Source organism: Theropithecus gelada, chromosome 4, assembly GCF_003255815.1.
Source record: "Theropithecus gelada isolate Dixy chromosome 4, Tgel_1.0, whole genome shotgun sequence".
NCBI classification, from domain to species: Eukaryota; Metazoa; Chordata; class Mammalia; order Primates; family Cercopithecidae; genus Theropithecus; species Theropithecus gelada.
The window spans coordinates 35,729,584-35,749,982 of record NC_037671.1 but is presented as its reverse complement, the minus strand read 5'-3'; the positions used below and the strand labels follow the sequence as shown (position 1 = coordinate 35,749,982).

At 53.5% G+C, this 20,399-nt stretch overlaps 1 protein-coding gene across 3 annotated transcripts in view; it reads right to left on the bottom strand.

Moving 5' to 3' along the window:
• The window catches only part of SYNGAP1 (synaptic Ras GTPase activating protein 1), a 33,957-nt gene extending 15,086 nt beyond the window's left edge, over positions 1 to 18,871 (bottom strand). For all 3 annotated transcript variants that reach the window (XM_025383828.1, XM_025383829.1, XM_025383827.1), the window contains exons 1-9: positions 18,616 to 18,871; positions 15,337 to 15,458; positions 13,034 to 13,139; positions 6,716 to 6,807; positions 6,134 to 6,255; positions 3,331 to 3,484; positions 3,022 to 3,120; positions 307 to 930; positions 35 to 179 (exon numbers count right to left, since the gene is read on the bottom strand). In XM_025383828.1, the coding sequence (XP_025239613.1) occupies positions 35 to 179; positions 307 to 930; positions 3,022 to 3,120; positions 3,331 to 3,484; positions 6,134 to 6,255; positions 6,716 to 6,807; positions 13,034 to 13,139; positions 15,337 to 15,458; positions 18,616 to 18,682 (1,531 nt within the window). In that variant the 5' untranslated portion in view covers positions 18,683 to 18,871. The remainder of the gene's footprint in view (positions 1 to 34; positions 180 to 306; positions 931 to 3,021; positions 3,121 to 3,330; positions 3,485 to 6,133; positions 6,256 to 6,715; positions 6,808 to 13,033; positions 13,140 to 15,336; positions 15,459 to 18,615) is intronic.
• Between the last annotated feature and the right edge of the window lie 1,528 nt (positions 18,872 to 20,399).

The following is a 20,399-nucleotide window of genomic DNA, read 5'->3' as shown; positions in this document are numbered from 1 at the left end:
TTTGGGAAGAAGAGGGCCTAAGTGTGGGCCATACCAATGGCATCCTTGAGGTATTTCTGACCAATCAGTCTCATATACTCTTCTATGGCTTTAGTGGCGAGCGTGTTCTCGCGGAATATGAGGTGCTCCCGTTCCATGAACCGGTCTACCTCAGACATGGCCATGTCTGAAAGGAAGTCCTGAGGCCCAGGAAAATCCAAGTGTCAGCCTCTGCACAACCCAATCTCGTGAATTTGCCCTGTCCTCACTAACCCCCAAGCAAGTGCCCATTCCCAAGTCACCTTTCCCTGAGGGCACAACACTCACCTTGGCCTTGCCTGTACTCTGCAGGATGTGAACTAGTGCACTGGCAACCTCCTCCTTGCCTTTGACATTCAGGGCAGGCTCCAAGACTGCACACAGCATCCGATAATGGTTGGTGACATACTCTGCAAACTCTTTATATAGCTCCATGGGCAAGATGCTCATTGTCTGGTAACGTGCTTTCAGCCGCACAGCCGGGCAACCTCCTTTGCCCTTGCCCCCTGAGCCGCCCCCCGAACCTCCTCCCCCTCCCGAGCCCATGCCCCCAGATCCCCCACTGCCTGTTGGCAGGGTTACAGGGTACCACTGCTCTGTGAAGTGGCGCCCAGCCAGGGTGGCCACCGGCACAGTCACCAGGCCGACATAGCCCGCCTTGTCCTTCTTGCGCTTTTTGTCTGAGTCACGGTACAGATGCAGCCGCAGGGCACGGACAGCCGGCAGGTTGTTAAACTCGAAGTGCTCGCCCCAGAAGACGGTGTCCCCTGAGGCAGAGCGGGGCTTGGAGGTGGTGCGTGCATACAGCATGTCATCCAGGCAGAGCTCGCAGTAGTACCGCTTCTTGGGGGGCAGCTCTCGGGCCTCTATGATCCACAGCTTTAGCACATTGTCTACCCGGCGGCTGTTGTCCTGGCATGGTGGGGTGGGCACGATGTTAAAAGGGGAAGGGACAGAGAGACACCAAAAGAGGAGAGACAGTAAGAAAGTGGGATACAGACAGCAATCATAGGTGAGACGGTGTACTGGGTTGAACAGTATCCCACCAAAACTCATGTCTACCCTGAACCTGTGAATGTGATCTTATTCGGAAACAGGATCCCTGCAAATGTAATCAAATTAAGAAGAGGCCAGGCACGGTATCTTATTCCTGTAATCCCAGCACTTTGGGAGGCTGAGGTGGTGGATCGCCTGAGGTCAGGAGTTCGAGCCAGCCTGGCCAACATAGTGAAACCCTGTCTCTAATAAAAATACAAAAAAAATTAGCTGGGCATAGTGGCACGTGCCTGTAATCCCAGCTACTCGGGAGGCTGAGGTAGGAGAATCACTTGAACCTGGGAGGCGGAGGTTGCAGTGAGCTGAGCTCATGCCACTGCACTCCAGCCTGGGAAACAAGAGCGAAATTCCATCTCAAAAAAAAAAAAAGGCCATACTGAATTAGAGTTGACTCTTAATCCACCTTATAAAAATTGATGTCTTTATATGGAGAGGGAGATTTGGAGACATAGAGATACAGGATACAGAGACACACAAAAGGAAGCCAGCTACATGAAGATGGAGGCAGAAATTAGACATATGCAGTTACAAGCCCAGGAATGCCAAGGACTGCTGGCAACCTCCAGAAGCTAGGAAGAGGCAAGGAAGGATTCCCTGCTACAGCATCAAAAGGAGCATGGCCCTGCTGATACCTTGCTTTTGGACTTCCAGTCTCCTGAACTGTGTGAAAGAATAAATTTCTGTTGTTTAATGTGACCAAGTTTGTAGCAGTTTGTTATAGCAGCCCCAGGAAACTACTCTAGAAGCGTAGTTCATACACTAGACAACACAAACAGTATTGGAAAGAGTTTTAAAGCTGGAATAACAAGCCAAAAATATTAACGTAGAATTTAAAGGGAACTGGAAAGTCCTGCAGAGACTATCAGAAATTGTGAAAAAAGAATTGTATATAGAATGGGTAAAGCTTGGCCAGGTGTGGTGGCTTATGCCTGTAATCCTAGCACTTTGGGTGGCTGAGGCAGGCAGACAACTTGAGGTCAGGAGTTTGAGACTAGCCTGGCCAACATGGTGAAATCTTGTCTCTGCTAAAAATACAAAAATTAGTCAGGTGTGGTGGTGCATGCCTGTAATCCCAGCTACTGGGGAGGCTGAGGCACAGGTATTGCTTAAACCTGGGAGGCAGAGGTTGTAGTGAGCCAAGATCACACCACTGCACTCCAGCCTGGGTGACAGAGTAAGACTCAGTCTCAAAAAAAAAAAAAAAAAAAAAAAAAGAATGAGTAAGGCTTGACAGTTGGTATAAGGGCCTGGGGGGATACAATTGAGCACAAGCTAATGGGAAGGCTCAGGTGATATTGCAGTGTGTGGAAAAAGAACATGGTGTTTGTACTCTGCATGGGTCAGATCATGTCAGCATCTTGGGTTGAGTCTTTAAGGACATCAAGACACAAGAGTTCCCCCCAGAGGAGGGTGACTACGACTGTAAGCTTGCTAGAAACTGGGATACAGAGAATAGCTGACAGAACTGAAAGCATGAAGTTTTGGGAAGAACACAGACTCATAGAATTTATGTGCCAAAGGGAACTTAGAGATCATTTAATCCAACCCTAAGACAGTTCCCTCTGTCTTAGAGAGGAAACCAAGGTACAGAGACTTGGCTAAGTGTATTTTATGTGTCCTGTGGGGTTTTAGTGAAGCATTCCTGCCTGCAGGGAAGCTAGACTAAAGGATTTCCAGAGCCCCGTCAACTCTGTAAGTCTACGACTTATATGGCAGGGAAAGAGATCGTAAGGCAGGGTAGCAGTACAGAAAGTACAGAAAGAGAAAAGAAATGGGGGACTCAGAATAATGGGGGTCTCCCCCTTCTTGTCCAGGTACCCTGTACTTCAATCCTCTCCTTCTCCAAGCCTCTCCTCCTTTAACTCACTTTCCTCCCTAGGCCCCCAACTTTCCATGTTGGCGCAACCTTTGCCCTGCACAGGTTATGTCCCCTTTATTCCCCAATACCTTGTTGGGCTTTACTGCCCGCTGCAGATTCTCAATCCATTTGTCTCTTTCAGCTGCAGACCGACAGGCAAAGCATTTTGTTCCTGATGAAGTTGTTACCTAGAAAGGAGTGTGGAGTTGAGGGAAAGGGCTACAGAGGGAAGGAGACTCTGCTACTTTCTCTTCCTCCCTGGCCTATCCTCCTTTCTTCCAGTCCCAGAAGTTTGTTTCCTTGATGTCCCCACCTGTGCCACTTTCTCTAGACCTATCTGCCCCCCACCTTCCATTGCCCCTTTCCTTTGGCCCTCCCCAGCCCACTAGACCCAGTACCTCAAAACAGAACTCCTGGCCCAGGATGGAGCTGTGCACTGGCTTGATAATGGAATCTTCATCCAAGTTGAGCTCCAATGCCTCAGCTGCACTGCTAGGACTCAGCAAGGACTCATGAGAGTGCGACTCCTTAAAGCTTTGCATCAGCCGGGCCCTGGCAAGCAGGAGGTTCAGGAGAGGAGGGGATCAGGGCCCCCCACTCTTTTTTTTTTTTTTTTTTGAGACAGAGTCTTGCTCTGTTGCCCAGGCTGGAGTACAGTGGTGTGATCTCGGCTCGCTGCAACTTCTGCCTCCTGGGCTCAAGCGATTCTCCTGCCTCAGTACACCCAGCTAATTGTTTTTCTTTTTCTTTCTTTTTTTTTTTTTTTTTTTGTATTTTTAGTTGAGACACGGTTTCACCCTGTTGGTCAGGCTGGTCTTAAACTCCTGACCTCACGTGATTCAGCCTTCCAAAGTGCTGGGATTACAGGCATGAGCCACCACGCCCGGCCCCACTACTCTTCTTAGACACATAGGGATCCTGCACCATCAGTCTGTTCCAGGATGGAGACTTGGAGAGAAGGCTCCCTGAACACCCTTCCCAGACAGGCACTGAAAGAAACCCTGCCTATCTCAGGAAGGACATGAGGGATGTGAGAGAAATGAGAATCCTTTAAGGAACTCCCCTGCTCCACCTGGGCCTGGTGGCTCACGCCTGTAATCCCAACACTTTCAAAGGCCGAGATGGGAGGGTCACTTGAGCCCAGAAGTTCGAGACCAGTCTGGGCAACACAGTGAGACCCTATCTCTATTTTTAAAAAAAGGAAAAAAAAAAGAAACTCCAACCATCTCACACCTAAGGGATTGTGAGGACTGGGGATACCTAGAAATATCTCAACCCAGAAATGGACCATGGCAGAAAAGAAAAAAAAAAAAGGAGAGAACAAAGTGGGCCTGGGGCACTTCTAGGTAGTACCTCCAGGTAACCCCAGAAACCAGAGCCTCAGTATAAAGGAAAAAGTGGAGCCGGGCGCGGTGGCTCAAGCCTGTAATCCCAGCACTTTGGGAGGCCGAGACGGGCGGATCACGAGGTCAGGAGATCAAGACCATCCTGGCTAACACGGTGAAACCCCGTCTCTACTAAGAAATACAAAAAATAGCCGGGCGAGGTGGCGGGCGCCTGTAGTCCCAGCTACTCGGGAGGCTGAGGCCGGAGAATGGTGTGAACCCGGGAGGCGGAGCTTGCAGTGAGCTGAGATCCGGCCACTGCACTCCAGCCTGGGCTACAGAGCGAGACTCCGTCTCAAAAAAAAAAAAAAAAAAAAAAAGGAAAAAGTGGAAGTAAAGAAGTGAAGGCACAGAGAAGAGATATGTCTAGCCTGGGCCTGGCACACAGCTAGTGCCTAATAAACATTTAATGATTCAAAGAATGAATGAACATAGCATAAGAGAACAAGTTTTAGCAGAACCAGGGGAAAGAGTGAGGGAAAAGCATATGAAATAGGAGAAAGCTGAGGGCAAAAAAGAGCTGAATGAGGATAAAAGACAGAATATGGGGACTAGGGAAGAAGAGAAGGTAGGGCAAGGAGAAAGGGGAAGACAAAGGTATGTGCAGCAAGACAGAGGACAGGAGAAGAGAAGGAGGGCCAACTGGAGAGGTGGCCAGGAGAACTGAGGTGGGGGCTAAGAGGGGATGGAATGCAAAAAAATCACTGCAGGAGGGCAGAAGATAAAGGGGACTGGGGGCATGGAATAATGAGGGGTAGGATAGCAAGCGGTATGGAGATGGGCAGGGGATGAAGAGTAGAGAGCAGTGGGAAAGCGGGAGGGGAGCTCGGGTGTGGGAGCCTCCAAGAAGTTATTTATAGCAGCCCCGTCATCGCAGGCTCTGGCTGCCGTCAGCGCGACGCTCCCCCGGCCCCCGGCCCCCCCGCCCCCGCGGCCAGGAATACCATGCCCTCACCCCCTGCCGGCCCCAAATCCAGCTCTGGCAACATGGGAGGGGGGCAGGGAAAGGTGTAACTCACTTTATCCCAACCTCCCTACCTGCCCAATCCTGTGGGTGGCCAGACGTGGTGGAAAGGGAGGGCATGGTTCTCCCTAGGGAGTGACTGGGTGAGGGGGAAACCCAGATAGGAACCCCAAATGGCAGGCAACAAAGGCAAACAGTGGAGGTCTCCTTCAGCCTGGCCTCAGGGCCACTGCCTTTGGACGTCTCTACAGGCTGCTTCTTCATGCCTCAGTCCATGGATTGCTCCCCATTCTGTCACCCTGCACACCTGTCCCAGCCTCCCTTCTCTGCCATGCTCTATACTCTCTTCCTTCACTGATGAGGTCCTTGAGCCCTAGCCATCATCCATTCATTCAGCCACCCCCAGCCCCGCTCCAACCTGCTGCCCTGTATTTCCTGACCTTCCCTGACACCCTTCCACCTAGAGCCTATTGCTCACTGACCTACCAACCCCTTCCCTGCATTCCTTAAACGCTCCTCCAGGGTCACTCTCCTCCTGTACAGCTCCTTTGATCCTGGGCTAGAGCCCATCCTTCTTGGCCTGAGTAGTCCCTGAGGAGTCACTCCTTGGCTTCACCTTCATTCCCTTTCCAGCCTCTCTGTCTGTCTTCTCTCTGCCACTCTACCCCTCTCCTGCTGCTCACAGATCCCTATTCTAGTTATTTTCTGTTCTGTCCCCTGCCCCGTGACATCCCCCAACCAACTTGAGTTGAATCCTTCAACCTTTGCACACAGATAACCCCCTCCCTCTGCATCTCACACAAGAGACCCTACATTACATCGATCTCATCCCACATGCTCCAGCCCCTGTACCGGTCATGGTCAGCACTTCGGAAGCGAGGCAGGATCTGGCGAAAGCTGCTGGTCCGGTCAAGTTTGGGTTGTGACTTCGTTCGTTTGATGGAGCTTTTTAGCCGTCGGCTCAGGAAGCCTTGCTGGGGGGGAAATGGGGATGGGGTGGGTTGGGGCAGGGTCAGTTCTACCTACTCATCCCTCAGCTGGTAGATAGTCCCTGGATGAAAGTGGGATAGGGAAAAGGGAAGTCTCCAGAGGCGAGGAAAGGGGGATAGGAACCCTAATACCAGTTTGTCTTCCTTGCTCCCACAGGTACAGTGCAAGCACGCGTGCACACACACACACACACACACACACACACACACACAGCTGGGAGAAAGTGGGAGGGCTGGTCTCAGAAGCAGAGGGGCAGAGCCAAGAAGGGGGAAACCAAAGAGGTGGAGAGACACACACACACACACACACACACACACACACACTCTTTTTCTCAATCTCACTCCCTCTTTCCCCCTCCTGCCCTCTTTCTCAGACTCCTAGGGCCCGAGTTGGGGCTGGAGGGGAGGGGGCCCAGCTGAGCCACATCTGGTAGGCACCACTCACCGAGGGCCGGAAGGGCGCAGCAGGGGCGCCCTCCATGCTGTACTGCTTCCCCCCTGGGACACTCTTCCTCCTCGAGCGACCCAAGTGGTATTCTGGAGGGGAGAAAAGGGCCAGAAGGGAAGTTGGGGAGGGGGCCAGGAGGGAAGCTGTTAACCCAGGTTCCCACCCCTGACCCCAGTGCATGCCCCCACCTCCCTCTGCCCTTCAGCTCCGGCCTCACCTACCCCCCGGAAAGCAGCAGGAAGAGCAGCGACGGCGGAGAGGCTGGCAGCGGGAAGGAGGGGGCAAGGAACCTGAGCAGGAGCCCCCTGAGGGGGATGGGGTGGGAGGCCTTAGGCCCATGACTGGGGCTAGCAGTCAGCAGGGGGCATGGCTGAGAGGGTCAGTAAAACCCCAGTAATGAAGGACACCAAAGATCCAGGGAGGCTAGGTCCCTGGTGCCCACCCACCCCAGAAGGGGCCAGCTGGGGGGAAAGATGGGTTAAAGGTCATTGCCCATAGGCAGGCTTTCCTCTTCCCCCTGCTGGACACATCTTCCATCTGCCCCCCACCTCCTGGAACCCCTGTCTGTCTGGAGGGCCAGGGCTGCCTCCCATGACCCCCTCCCTGGACTGGAGGGGGAGGTCTTGGAAGAGACCTGTGAAGAGTAGCAGAGGGAGAAGCCGGGGACAGAAAATCCAAGGAAGGGGCAGGTGGGGGGAGGGGAGAAGGAGCCGGTTCCACGTGCACTGCAGTGGCAGGGGCTCAGAAGGTGGGGGAGGGGAAAAGCAAAGAATGCAGGGGAGGGGGCAGGGAACAGGAAGGATGGGCAGTGGGGGTTCTGGGGACTCCCAAGTAAGGGCAGGGAGAGGAGGAGGAGGGGAGGTGAATGCGGATGCAGCTCAGCCTGCCAAGAGCCTAGAGGGATGGCAAGCTCTGAAAAAGGAAGCTGAGGCTCGGCTACAAGGGAATTTAGAGGGGCCGAGGGGCTGGAAGAGAATGTAAGTGGGGGGATGCCAAGCTCCGGCTCCAGCTCCAGAATGGCTGCCCAGGCCTGGGCTCCCCCCTCAGCCCCACAGTCACCACTGCAGCCAATGGGGGGGCAGGTGCTGCATCAGGGGCGGGGCCAGCATCTCCACGGCAACAAGAAGCTACAGGCTGGAAGGAGGGGGGTGGACCGGAAGAGCTGCCTGTTAACCCTCTAGGTTCCAGAACAGAACAAGGGAGGACCACAATTATATTTTCACTGTCTGCTTCCAGAATTGCAAATTGCCTGCAAACTGCCCTAGAATCAGTCCCCAGCTCCCCTTTACCTGTAAAACCCAGGTGGTGGACCCCATGACACGAGAACCCTATCACTCCCTCAGGAACAGGTGTATAGTACAGAAACATACACTGAGCTGTAGTGGTACGTGTATATGAGAACCACAATACAAAAAAATAACTGGGGATCTATGTGCTTTTGAGACATACAGACAACTGTGAGCACGGGCATAGCACGGATCCACATTCTGAGACCCTAAGGCCCACACACCCCACAGGATACATGCTTTGACATATGTGAGTACTACAACAAGGGAGTACATACTTGAACCCAGTTACCCACATGAGAGCTGCTCGTGTGGACTTTGTGGCCCAAGTCTCTTGGGCAATCATGTGGACAGCACACTACAGAAATGGACCTATAACCCTAAGACGCGCATATCCCCATGCAGGGGAATTCCAGTTTAACCCCTGAAATACATGCTTGAGTACACCATGATCCTGACCACAGAAAGGTATCCCCATATCTCAGAAGCACAAACATCCTTTCATTCACGTGAAAAGTACAACCATATCCGCTCTGTCTCAGGACAACCCCCTCTCCTCCCCCAGCCCTTCTCTCACTCTAACACAGGCATCCAAGATTGCCACCAGAGTAAAGAAAAACCAGGAGCAAATGTGTTAATTATCCTTCTGGCACACACTAAGCAGTGCATCCAATGGTTCAGGATATCTCTTCCCTAGTAACATTTTTCTGCATTTCTCAGGTATGGCTGCCTCACTCTCATTTCAGGGAACCGAGCTCAGCCATTATTTTCATGTGCAAGCTCATCTAATAAAGGCATAAAGTCTAACTTTAAATGCATTAAAATTCTGCTTTGGAACTAAAGCATTAACAGAAGAACAAATTTGCTAATTGGCTTGCTTGGTTCTTGCAAGTAATATAACCTTACACATATTATCAAGAATTAAGATCCATGAACTCACTCATAAGTCACAGGAACACAGAGGCCACATACACATACGCTTATTAAAGACTTTTGTTGCCGCAGGAAAAGAATAGCAGAAACACAGAGGAAAGGGGGACAGAGTGACAGAAACACTGAACATCCTGTTATTAGTGCTGCATGCAGTGACATGTACAGAGAAAATAACACACACCCGTGTATACACACACACAGCAAACCTGAAAAGCATAAACTGTGATCCTGGGTCTCCATGTCCCATGCCTGCACGATGTATACACGCATGCACACACATAACAGCCACCTACACAAACCCGTAACACAGGCATTGTGCACACACCCACACATGTACACACCCTGTGTACACACACAATGGCACTCACACACACACACAGCAAGGGCTTGGACTCCTGCCCCTCCAACATCTCTAATCTTGCCATCACCCACAGAATCTCCCCCTGCCCTCCAAATCCCTAACCTTTCCTTGGCCTTTCTTCCTCTCCACACCCAGCTGGCAGCTCTCAAGGGGAGCCAGGGGAGGGAGGTTGCCAGAGAAGGGCGAAGGACAGGGTTGGACACAGAGCAGAGAAATGGGAGACAGAGCTCTGTGCTGGGCATATGAACCTCTAATGACAGTCCCTGCCATGACAGGCCTCACTGTGAGCCAGCCCGTATGCCTGAGTGGCCTTCCCTGATCCAAAACCAAGCCTGATCCTACAAGGCCTACAAGAATCCAATGCCTTCTCCCATCTTCTTCCCTTTCTTCTTTCAGAGATGACTTTACCAGAAGGCCTGACTCTCTCCTCCCCACTGCCTTCCCAGCTCCCAGACCCCTTCTTTTCCCACTATCTCTATCCAGTTCCCCATCTTAAGCTCTTATCCCCTGTTCTCTCCTAAGTCTGGCTCGGCTTTCTCCCACATTCCCATTCTCCAGCTATTTCTCCCTGGCCTGCTCTCTGCTCTCTTCTTCAAGCCTCTCTCATTCCTTCGCTCCTATTCCCTCCCCACTTTTCCTCTTTACCCCATTTTTTCCCTTTTTGAGCTTTTCTGTCCCCACTTACTGACCAAGCAGGGCTTACACCTGCCCGGCCCAAAGGTGTTTCATACACAGTAGGATTCCAAGGAACACATTCACACACTCCCCCCCCGCCACACCACCCACATCCAGACACGCCCTGGACACCCATGCTGGGACTGACACAGATACTCAGGCCAGTGCTGGAACACACATGCAAAGACACACACCTGCCACCAGGGACACAGAAAATCCTGCTCATAGGGCCACACATTCCCACACACAGAAGGCTGACAGGAGGTGAGCCCCAGCCAGGGATATGCATGCTCAGGGTCAGAGGTGACATGGACCAGCATGGCCACGAACTGCCCCACAAGCCCATGGCTGGCCCAACAGCCCCCTAGGCAGGAAACAGGCAGAGGCAGGATAAGACAGGACACACTTGCACAAGGCTGGCTGCACATGTGTGCACGAGGAACTGGGCCCCCGTGTGCACATGGTACCGACACACAGGAGACACGAGCATGGGCACGAACACACACGCGGACACACGGGCTGCCCCTTCCACCAGGGGCTCCAAGATCGCACACACACCGGCCGCCCCCGCGTGCTCAAGACCCTGTCCGCACGAGGCCGGTCCCCGACCCTCCCGACCTCCGCTGTCCCCCTCCGGTTACCATAACTCCCCCCACTCGGAAGATGCAGCGAGAACATGCGGAGGGAGCAGCTGCCGCCGCCGCCGCCGCCACCGCGGCTTCCCCACCCCCCTCCCCGCGCCCACGCACACGCGCGCCCCCGCCCCACGCGCGCGGCGGCCTCCCCCCCCCACGCGCGCTCCTAGACCGCCTGGCCCCGCCCTTACCTCGCACCGCCCCCCCGGGGGGGGGGTCAGGGGTGTCCCCGGTGGGGGAGGGGCCCCGCCCCTGCGCGGGGGAAGGGCGGGGTGCGGAGGGAGAGGGGGCGGTACGGCCCGGCTCGCGCCGCCCGGCGCGGTGAGGGCGGCGGCGGGGCCCGGGACGGCCGGGACGGCCGCGCGGTGACGGCCGCGGGAACGGCTCCCTCCGCCGCCGCTGCCGCCGTTGCCCGGGCCCCGCCGCCGTTGCTAGGCGACCGCTGCTGCCGTGGCCGCCTCTGTCACGAGCCCCGTCGCCCGGAGACAGCGCGAGAGAGACGGGGGAGGGGGGCAAGGGGACCCCCAAAACAAACCAGACCACCCACCATCCCCTCCTGAGCAGGACCCCCCCACACACACAAAACCGCGGAGAGAACGAGGGTTCGCGGCTCCACCCAGCAGAGGAGGAGCCCTGGATTCCAATGCCCCTCAAAGGTCCGGCGACCTCTCCCGGGCTGGAGAGTCCACAGCCTCAGCAAACACCTTTGCATAGCCAAGTCCCCAAGGTTCCAACGACCCGTGTCCACTGCACATCCTCTATGCCCTTTACACATTCCATGTTTCCCTGAAGACCCTAAATGTTCACCCCCTATCAACTTTCACTAAGCCCTCCCCCCAAATACATATGCCCCTGGAACCCCTCCCAGCCCCTAGTGAACCCCAGTACAGCAACCTCCACGTGCCACGTCAACTCCAAACACTCACGGTGTCCCCACCCAAAACACACGGGAGACCCCCGCCAGAGACCCCTAGACCCTGAGGACTCAGGATAAGGAGAAGAAAGATGGGGAATAAGTGGGCAGATCTGCCAACCACAGGACACATGATAAACATGCTCTGTGAGCATGTGACCATTCTGGCCTGGAAACGCAGGTATACACACGTGCACACAAACACACACATCTTCCCCAGACACGAACATGACATACACACATATACATAACACACACAGATGTGACAGACATCACACACATTCTCTGTATACACTCCACCACCACCTGACTTTGCCTTACAGAGATGTGCTACCCACACACCCCCATGGTATGGGGTTTCCATGACAATGACACACATCCCTGACCACCCACCCACCCACCCACCCAAGGTCCCCAAACCGGCCCACAAGGCTAGTAGGGCCTGGACCTATCAGAAGGCTGGAAGGAGCCAACGGATGGGGACAGGTCACCGGCTCTCTAAGGGAAAGAAACTGGTAGCCTGAATTCCTGAGGGGAGGGGGAGCTGGTGGGAAAAAGGGGTCACCCGGGGGTTGGAAGAATGGGGAACCTGGATCGCTGGGTCCGGGAAGGGAAATGCAGTGGAAGGGGGCAGTGACGAGGGGGTTTCCGGGGGCTGAGGGCGTCTCTCTGCACCTTGGCTGCAGATCTCTGTTCTCTGCCTTCATCTCCCCTCACTGTTCCCATGGAAACCTTTTAAGCGAACTTCTCAGGAAGACAAAAATCTTTTTTTAAATGACTAAAGAGGGGGTTGGGGGGGGGCAGAAAGGGGGAGGGAGGGGAAGAGACAGATGGAGAGAGGGAGAGAGTTGGAGAGACAGACCGAGCAGATAGCTCTACAGACAGAAAGGAGATGAGATGGGAGTCTGATGGACTTTCGCCGGGAGCAGAGGGGAGGGACGGGGTAATCAAGAGGGGTACAGAAAATAAGAGAAATCAGGGAGGAAAGAGAAAGGGGGTGATACAACTGCAGAAAATAGAAGCAGCTAATGAGAAAAGAAACAAAGGGGGCAAGAAAAGGAGACCTCAAGGACTGAAGGTCCGGAAGAAGAATCAGGAGCATAGGGGTGGGGCAGAGGTCTGGGGGGAGGGCAGGAACTAGGTCATTCTTTCCAAGATCCCAGACCAGGGGCTGGGAGGCGCAGGGGCAGGAACACATGGACTGGAAGCTAAAGATCTAAGGAGACTATTTTTACAAGCACCAGGAAAATAGTCAAACTTCATTGCTGGAGAGGAGAAAGGGAGCGAAGCCGAGCGAGGACCTACAGGGGCCTCTCACCCACAGCCTCTGTCCCGCTCCACCTTCCAGAGGAGGGCGCCATCTCCCCTCGGGAAGCGAGACTTTGTCTCCACCTTCTCCCGCCCCCGGCCAGCTCCCGCAGCTCCCCGACGCCCCCGCCCCGCCAGCCCCGTCCACCTTCAGCCCTCTCCCCTCGCCTGTCCGGGGCATGAGAGCCTGCTCGGCCGCCGTACCATGCTCGCCGTGGGGCCGCCCCTCCACCGGCACGGAGACTGTGCGTCTCAGCAGTTTGTTGCGACTGGACTCGCTCCTCCGGTCCCGGATCAGTAGCGGGTGTATCTAGGGGAGGTGGGGGTGTCTCAGACCTCCCTGGCCCACGCCGCCCTTCCCCTCCCTCTACCCCTCTCCGCCCCCTCCCAGGAAGGGCGGGCCTCCCTTTCCCCCCTCAGCCTGCCCACCTTCTGCCCCGGCCCCTCCACACTTGGTGACTGGATCTCTCCCTTCTCTCCCCCAGTCTGTCTCTCTCATTCCTTCCCGTCCCACCCTCTTTTCTCCCTCCATTTGTCTTGAAACACCTTCCTGAGAATTCTCCCAAACCCTACTCAGCTCTTCTGCAACTCCTCAGAAGTTAGCTACTTCCTGAATCCAGTTTTCCCTTGACCTTCAGTTCCTCCATTCTCCCTGCTTTCCTCCCAACCTCCCACCTCCCTTACCCCCTTCTCTCCCTCCGAGCCTGTCACGGGGGTAGCAGAAGCTGCATTTATAATCAGGATCCACAGCTTGTCTCCCTCCCACGGCCCGGCTTGCGGCCAGACTGGGACCCAACCTCCCCTCCCCCCAGAGGGCCTGGTCACCTTCCCCCACCTTTCATCTCCTTCCATCACCCGACCCAACATTTCTCAGTTCCCTTCTTCCCCTCAGCCATCACCTTTCCCTAAGCTTCACACCCCACTCCCCCTGTCCACCTCCATCCCTACCTCCATACACCTCCACCCCTGCAGTCTCCTCCACCTCTACCAAGAGCCACAGGAACAGACCCCTCACTATCTCCCAGCCCCAGTTCCACCACCCATCCAATTGCAGCTCCCTGTGTCTGTCCAGGCTGCTCATTTTCCCAGTTCCATCTACTCCCCCTCCCACACACATGCCCTTCCTACTCCAGACCGGCCATTCCAATTGCCCCTCAGCTTGCTGGCCACTGGTCCCTTCAATCTGTCCCTATCTCTGTCATTCCTTCATTACCCCAATCCATGGTCTTCCCTCTTCATCCCTATAACAGTCCCCACTCTTGGTTCCAGTTTCCCCCATTTCTCCTACGGACTCCAAACCTTCATCGAGGGGTTTGACCACAGTCACTCAAATCTCTCCCAATGGTGTCCAAAACTTAGACTCCGCAAACCACCTCCCCTTTCAAAGTCACCATATCCTCTCCTTAACACCTCTACTTTACTCTGTGGCCTGGAAGCTGTCTACCCAGCCATCTCTCCACACTCTCACCTGCCCCCACAGGTCCCTTGACACTGTAGTTAGCCCTGACTCGAATTCTAACCCTTCCTCATCACACCATTCCCAACAACTTTCAGGGCCCATTTCTCATCACATTTGGTTTTCCAGGCTACCCTACCATTCTTTAAAGCTTGTCCCCCAAATCACCCCCATTCCCTGACTCACACTTATGGGGTATCCTTCCAGTTTTCATCCTCTATTTCCTCCGATGGACACTCCTACTGACCCAGCTCCCAAATCAGAACCCACACTCCCCTGGCTCTCAGATCTCCATACCTGGCCACCACCTTCCATAAGAGGCCTCTGTCCATTTCATCTCCTTTACTCTGGCTAGTCCCTGCCCCTACTCCACTCCTACTCCTTTAGATAACTCCACATACTCCCAGTTCCCCTCCCTAATATTCCTTCCTGATGTCCAACCATTCCCTTGCAGAATCCCTCTCAGTGTCTCTCTGAACCTTGATCTCAGTCACCCTCCCAGTCTTCACCCCCATCATGCCAAGATCCACTGACCTCAGTCTTCTCTCCTATTACCCTTCAGCTACCGAAAACCTCCTCTATCCCCTGCGTTTTCTCTGGGTCCTGCAATTTCTCCTCCTTGCACTCTGCCCCCTGATGGAGAAAGGACTGGGAGTCTTGCTCAGTGGGCAAAGCAGAGAGGGGTCCTGAAGATTACTTTGGTGGGGAGGGCTTTCCATGTCTTCACCCCTTCTCCAAACCTTTCAGTTCCCCTTCCCCATTCTAACCTATCCTACAATATGGACAGTATGAAAACAGGAGCCTCCCCACCCCAAAATCTTCAGATACATCTCCTCCCCAACACAGTTCATAACCCTCAAAGACTCCCTTCCCAAAGTGAGAGGATGACTACCCCTCTTGTCACACTCCAACCCAAGTCTCAGTAGCCACCCTCCTGCCATTTGCAAATGCTTCTTCTTTGTCTGCCTTCTTTGTGTCTCTCTCCCCTTCACTAATGAGGATTCTCCCCATTCTCCCACATGCCTTTCCCCAGCCTTCTCACCCCACTCACCTCATCCTCATCCAGCATGAGCAGCTGGTTCCCCGAGATGATGCAGAACCGAGGGTTCCAACCAGGACGATCATACGGGGAATGAACATATTGGGTTCGGTGCATAGAGGGTCCCCGTACATCTGGGAGACAGAGATACACAGAAACAGTAAGGGAGGCTCTATGTATTTGGAAGCAGAGGCCTAAAATGGCAAGAAGAGAGTCCACAAAGTGAGAAGGGGACCCCACCAGCCTTCAGGAGATCACAGTTGAAAGTGAGGCACCTGGCAACTCTAAAGGAACACAAGACAAGCGTTTATACATAGGGGAAAAGAGGAGAGGATCACATCACAGAAGGCTCTGGAGACTTGGGGGAAGAAATGCAGAGGTTCAGGGACGGGAATTATATGACAGAGAAGGTACACGTTTGGGGGCAGAGAAAGAAGAAGGAGCTCTCCATCTACTTCAGGAAAATAAGGTGGAGATGCCACAAAATTGGCAGGAGAAAAACAGAGAAGTTGGTGTCAGATATCTGGGTAGAGGAAGGCATCCAAATAGCTGCAGAAGACAAGGACTTGGAAGGTGGCACCATCCCTCTATAAAAGAGTATGAGGAAAGCTACACAGCTGTGGGAAAGAAGGATGGGGTGTGTGTGTAGGAACACTGGGATCATGAGATTCAGAGGGCTAAATATCTAGAAAAGAGGAAATCAGGGAGCTTACCTGTTCACAGAGTCAGAGACATGAGAGGGCCTCCCCTCCCAACTCTCCCTCCTCTGTGCCCTCCTCCCCTAGTTCAACCCTGTTCATCCTTTAGGGAAAGTTCTGGTTCTTCTGGTGTTAAGGAGAAGATGGCTTTTGTCGGCATCTGGCTGTGGAGGGGCCAGGGCAGAATGTGAGAAATATGCCCTTGTTTGGACGAGTAGAGACCAAATTTATCTCTTCCCCCATTCAGTGCCCAGAGATTCAACACTGCCCCCACCACCTCACCCCACCTAGTCTCAATGGACAGGATGGAAGCCACTCCATAGGTTAGGAGCCTTCCCAAGGCACAGCGAAGAGCCTGAGGAAGAAAGAGGTCAGGGGGAAAGAATGGAATATCCAGGCCTGGTGACATAGAGGGGCCTCCAAAGACGAGAGCTGGAGATGGGAACAAAACTTTCAGAAGAGAGAATAGTAGACCAAGTGTCACCCATGGCTGAGATGATCCCAGGGTCCTCCTTCCCCAATTCTGTTGTTCTTGCCATACCGCTTTTCCTGCAAACTGCCTCTCCTTTAAACCCCAATGCCACACAGGCCCTATTGAAGTAAGAGAGAGGTCACATTGGTGACAGCAAAGAGAAATCAGCTTAAGGTATCAGATTTTAGATGGAAAAAAAGATCAAACTCTGTCACTTTTATGGGATAACCATGAGTATACTGCAGGAGAACTGGTCTTTGAGCTTCATTCCAACAGAATGCACTGAGTAGCAGAGTTTTGCAAATTCAGCCCTTTTCTGTCTATAAATATATCTCTCAAATTTACCCAGCCTCCAGATCACAGTGAGCGATGAATGTCCACCTCAGAATGTCCACCATCTAGAAACCACAATACTTTGAAACTCTATCTCAACCCATTTCCAGAGACTAACTAATGTTCTCTAGACACAAAGATCACCAATACCTAGCCTCTGAAACTACAGACATTGCTGGCAACATGCCCACCGCACTTAGACATTTGGTATACTCAGAAGAGAAATCTGTTGATACACATAAGCATCTTGGGAAAGGGCTGGTTCAGGCTGCAACCAAGGGAGGCAGGTTAGACTTCAGAGGGCATCTTTCTCCTGGCAGCAGGGAACTTAGGAACAACTCTAGAAACACACACACACACACACACACACTGTCTGGACTTGGTGAAGAATGATTCTGGAGGCAGATGCAAGAGGCAGAGGAACATGACTGAGAAAGGGAAAATTTTTACTAGCATGAGAAATCTCTTAAGGGCTGAGATGGGGATCCCTTGTTCTAATCATCAAAACCTGTGTCTTTGTAACCCAAATCTCCAACACCCCAATAAGTAGAGGAGACAAGAAAAGAGAAATGATAATAAGAGTTGAGGTATTAAGGGAAAGTGGGTAGGCACAGACTTGTGGTGACAAGGAATGGTCTGGGGGACAAATAATAGGAGTAGATATAAAAGAAAAGGAGGCAGAAATGATGGTAAATGCCTAGGGGCAAGGGAATACACCTGAAGGGCTCGACTGGACGTGTCAGAGCAAAGGAGGCAGACCTAATGCGGGGGCTATGACAAGGGGTCAAGACAGACTAGTAGAGAAGCGATAGAGATATAAGGGAGCGACCACATAGAAAAGAGATAGAGAGAGGCAATGGACACCAGAGAGGGGACTGATATAGGGGAAGGACAGAAGGGGGACTCATATAAGGAACGGACACCATATGGGGGGAAAGATATAGGTGATGGACAGCAGAGGAGGGAGGGGGAATGGAAATAAGGATTGGAGGGGTGGGGGAAGGGGGTAAAAGTGATGAAGTGAAGATAGCATTAAGACCCCAGAGGTTACATTTCACTGGTCAAGAGCCTTTAAGAGGGTCAGAGGCTGGGGCAGGATCCTAACCTGTCCCCTACTCCCATCACTTAATTTTACTTATATTGCCACCCCACCAAGCACACATAATTTGGCCCTCCCCCTGCCCTGGTCTCCCCTCCCCCACCATTCCATCTCTCCTCTCTTCCCTCCATCTGGACCCTCCATCCCCCCACCCCCCACTGCCTCCCTCTCTCTCCATCTGGCCCCTTCTCTCCCTCCATCCTCCTCTCTTTTTCCACCCCTTACCATACTCTGAGTCCCCCACCAAATTCTCCCCCCACATCTTCTTGGCTTCTCTTTTCACCCCTATGTTTTCATTTTTCCCTCCTAGCCCCTCTTCCAAGACTCTGTCCCTCTATTTCCTTGATGTTTTCCTCATCACTCAGCTCCCACCCCCAAATTATTTCTGCAGCTTTTTCCCCAACCCAATCCTTCTACCTTCCCACCCCTTTCTGGCGCTTTCTTTCCCCTTCATCATTTTCCCTTCAGCCCCCTTTCAAGGCCCATTTCCTGGCCCCTCCGTCCCTTATCTACCCCTATCCCTCTGGCCTCCAATCCCTCCTTCCCGGTTGCTCCCACCCCTGCCTTCCCGGTCCTCCCCTCTCTCTCCATTTCAGCCGCTCCCCTCCCTTGGCCCCGACTCTCCCCCGCCCCCTGCCCCTCCCCCTGTTGCCCCCCCATATGGCCCTCCCCCTCCCCCCACCACGTACCTCTGAAGGGGGCATAGGACATCGCGGGGATGCTCCCCCGATGGATGGAGGCTCGAGACCTGCTCATCAGGCCTGGGGGGAGGGGGCGGGGGGACGGGGGAGAAAGAAGAGAGAAAGAGGGGGAGAAAGAGGGGGAGAAGGAGGAGGAGGTGGAGGAGGAGGAGGAGGAGAGAGGAGGAGAGAGGAGCAGAGAGAAGCAGAGAGGAGGAGAGAGGAGGAGGAGGAGGAGAATAAGAGCCAACGGCAGCAGCGGCAGCCGAGAGAGAGGGGGGGGCGGGGGAGCGAGCGAGAGCTAAGAGAGCAGGAGGAGGAGGAGGAGGGAGAGACTCTGCAGCCCCCACCCCTACTCGGGGAGGCCCAGATTGTGAGAGAGAGAGACCCCTGACTCAAAAACACACCAGAGAAAGACAGAGGTGCTAAAGATGCAGACCCCAGACCCTGAGAGAGAGACCCTAGACCCACAGAGAAAGATACTTCACCACCCCCCACCGTGGGTTAATTTGAGACACAGGCCCAAAATCTAGAGGAAAAGAGACTCCTGGTTTGAGGAAAAAACGACCCCAGATCCCCCAGAGAGAGGAACCCAAGATCAAAATCTGAGAATCCAGGCTCAAAAGGGTTCTCCATACCCACAGACATCTTAGACTCCAGACCCTGAGATGATGATTTCAGGGATCAGGACCTGAAACCTAGACTCAGAAAAAGATGAGGCCCAGATTCAGAAAAAGCCAGATGTAGAATTAGAGCTTAGAGAACTCACACCTAGAGAGAGACCCCAGACTCAGATCTCAGAGACTGATAACTCAGAGACAGAGACACTCCAGATTTAAGGGGAGATAGAGAGAGACCTCAGCTGGTCCAGAGATGGACAACTCAGAGACCCAAAATTCATGAAGAAGACTTCGAAAGACCTCAGAGTGTGACCACAGACCCTGAAACATAGAAACCCCCCAGACAAAAAACATAAAAGGAAACTCAGTCCTAAGAAAGATCTCCACACAAATACTGAAAGACCCCTCCGAAATCTGTCTCAGAGACAAACTCCAAACTCAAAGACAGAGATCTCAGGGAACCTCCCCTCCCCACTTCCCTGCCCTAGAACCTCCGAGAGGTAGAACCCTGACGTCAGCCTGGGAAACTCCGAGGCATTCCCACCACCAGACCAATGACCTCAGACCTTGAAGGGAGGGGAAATACTGGGTGGGGGCAGTGGCAAGAGCTTTTTTCTCTGCGCCTCCTCCCACCTCTCTGCCTCTCACTGGCCCCTCTCTCCATTTTTGGGTCACAGGATGTGCTTGGGCCCCAGGGAAGTTATGTAGGGCAGGTCCTGGCTCCTCAGGGGATGGGTTAGGGAAAGGAGACCCAAGGCTGAGAGGTGGACCAATCCTGGGGAGTGGAATAGGCAGGGAAGAGGGGACAGAAGGACCATCACCACTGTCCCCATCCTGCAGCCCTCGTTCTCCTTCCCTCTGATTCAGTAGTCTGTCTCAAGCTTTGGGTTTTCAATTAAGATGGCTAGGCCCCATTTTCACCATCCTCTACCCCATTTACAGGATCTCGCTCTGTTTTAAAATGCATCTTTCCTCACCTAGCTATTGTTGTGCCATGCCCATGCCTGCCTAATCACTCCCCGCTACTCAGGGACAGCGGGCTTCTAGATCACCGTTGTTCATTCCCAAACCCAGGCATATCTCTGTCCCAACTAAAATGGCAGGGGGCGCTCTCTTAACCCCTGAGGTTGGGGTGAAGGGTCTTTCTCAGACCCTCCCACACCTTAAGGCCTC